This window comes from Branchiostoma floridae, chromosome 6 (genome assembly GCF_000003815.2).
Source record: "Branchiostoma floridae strain S238N-H82 chromosome 6, Bfl_VNyyK, whole genome shotgun sequence".
Taxonomy (NCBI): domain Eukaryota; kingdom Metazoa; phylum Chordata; class Leptocardii; order Amphioxiformes; family Branchiostomatidae; genus Branchiostoma; species Branchiostoma floridae.
This window is the reverse complement of record NC_049984.1, coordinates 7,042,313-7,044,451: the sequence shown is the minus strand read 5'-3', so window position 1 is coordinate 7,044,451 and position 2,139 is coordinate 7,042,313. Positions and strand designations below refer to the sequence as shown.

Genomic DNA, 2,139 nt, shown 5'->3' with positions numbered 1-2,139 from the left:
CAGTAGAATCGTCGATTCTCCTAGGAGAGACCCCGATCGGAGCTGGCCCTAGGACCAGCTCCAATCGAGATCTCTCCTAGGAGAATCGACGATTCTACTGGATCGACGTCTCTCCTGTGACATATATGTAATGATATGTTATTATCTCTAATCTGACCCTTCCCTTCTCCATAACCTCAATGAAAAGTGGCCTGCAGGTTGATTTGCGCTTCTTATGAATACATGAAGCTAAAACTGTAGGGCCAATATCAATTAGGATTTTACTATCATCAATACTAATTAAAGAAGGCCATATTAGGAAACTTTATACAGAAATTACAATACAATATCACACTACAATACATCACCACAGATTAAAAATACAACCCAACACAATACATAAATCTATCACCATAACTACAAAACTGGTTGTTTGTTTCCTACCCTCTTGTCCCAGCCCACGATCATGGTGCCCATAGACAGGCCCATGCCCTTGTAGTTATACACAATGTTAGCCAGCAGCTTGGAGGCAGCAGCCACTGAGATCCGCTCCTTGTTCCTCAGTTCATATATTCTGAAAGAGCCAAAGAGGAAAGATCAACAAAGGTACAAAACTAAAACAAATTAGTATGGTGTGATATTCTACTGAAGACATACTTTTTCAGTACAAGACTTCGTGAGTCTTGTGCTGAAATGATTATTGTTTACAGTTTATTTGTATACATATATAACGATCAGGAGACTAAATCATAATGATAGCAGTAAAAAAGAAAGGTGTGGAGGTCAGAAACATATATGGTTTGTCTTGGGCCTCCCCCAGAGTTAAATTCAACAATGCCATATTGTAGCTAAGATGCACATAGCTGTTTGCTACCGAAGGATCTGCTTGGAGATTACTCACTAACGGAGATTTATATAAACAACACCAGCACCAGTTGTTTACCTGCACTGTTCAGCCAGGACTCTCTCCCAGAAGGAGCAGTCAGCAGCGCCCCCTGCCATGGTGCCCAGCAGGTACGGGTTGATCTCTATCACCTTCTTCACTGTCTGGGACGCTGCAGGTAAGAGAACAAGAAAACGAGAGAGTGAATGTGAGAGTGGGGGTGAGTGAGTGACTGAGAATGAGTGGGTAAGTGTGTTCAAGTGAATGTGTTCAAGTGAATGTGCAAGTGGGTGAGCATGTGAGTAAATGAGCAAGTAAATAAGTGAGTGAGTGAGTGAATTATAGTGAGTGTGAGTGAGTGAACGAGTTAGTTAGTGAGTGAGTGTATCTAGTAGTAGAAGTGTATACTAGTGTGTCTGATAGTAGACCTGCTCTTTACAGTTGTACTCCAAACATGCATAAGTTAAAAAGTGGTGGATGGATCTTTGTAATATTTGGAATGGGGCATGTGCCAGCAAAATGGACAATTGGCCCCTAAGCAAGTTTCTTTGGTACTATGATATAAACATGTGCATGTGTATTAAGTATGCAGCCAAAGGTATGGATAGTGTATGGAAGTTTAAATTCCATTCAAGGTAATGAGTCACCTATGTAGGACCCTGCCGTAGCTCTAGAGTCCACTGCCACAATGACGCCATGTTGAAACTTGAAGGCCAGGGTCGTGGTGCCATGGTCAAACTCGATCTTCACGTTTCCTTCACCGGTGGTAAACGGCTTCAGGAACTCAGCAGGCTGGAAAAGGCGGGAGGAAGAAACACTGATGACTCAAGTCTTGTAATATACCGGTAGTAGTATGACTTTGGACAAAAACATAATTCACGGGCAAAAATGTTGTGGTTTTTTTCTTCTCAGATCTGAGTGAAGGGAATAGGGCTGGACGTATATCTTATCTGCTTTGTACTAGTACCTTACCTAGAAGCGGTCTATGAATAAGCCTTAAATTTTCATCCTGCAAAACTGCAATTTAATATTGGTGCAAGCAAATTTCATCTAAGGCTAATTATCCGCAAGGACGTTATTCAGAAGGACTGAGATCAAACTTGGTGCCCATTCATCAAGCTTCGATTCAAGTCCTTGTTATGGTCTCATTGATGTATTACTCCGAGTGGGTACCCTAAAATAGATCCGAGCCAAAAAACAAACGGCTGCACGCATGTTTTTAGCGGTGAGAAATTCCCATTTAGCCAGCGGAACTGATCTCAAAAGTTAGATTGGTG

General features: G+C 41.8%; 1 protein-coding gene across 1 annotated transcript in view; it reads right to left on the bottom strand.

The window, feature by feature from the left end:
* LOC118418713 (proteasome subunit beta type-5-like) overlaps positions 1 to 2,139 on the bottom strand; it is a 4,480-nt gene that overhangs the window by 1,428 nt on the left and 913 nt on the right. Inside the window, exons 2-5 of the mRNA XM_035824777.1 lie at positions 1,510 to 1,654; positions 923 to 1,034; positions 401 to 553; positions 58 to 114 (exon numbers count right to left, since the gene is read on the bottom strand). Of these exons, the coding sequence (XP_035680670.1) occupies positions 58 to 114; positions 401 to 553; positions 923 to 1,034; positions 1,510 to 1,654 (467 nt within the window). The remainder of the gene's footprint in view (positions 1 to 57; positions 115 to 400; positions 554 to 922; positions 1,035 to 1,509; positions 1,655 to 2,139) is intronic.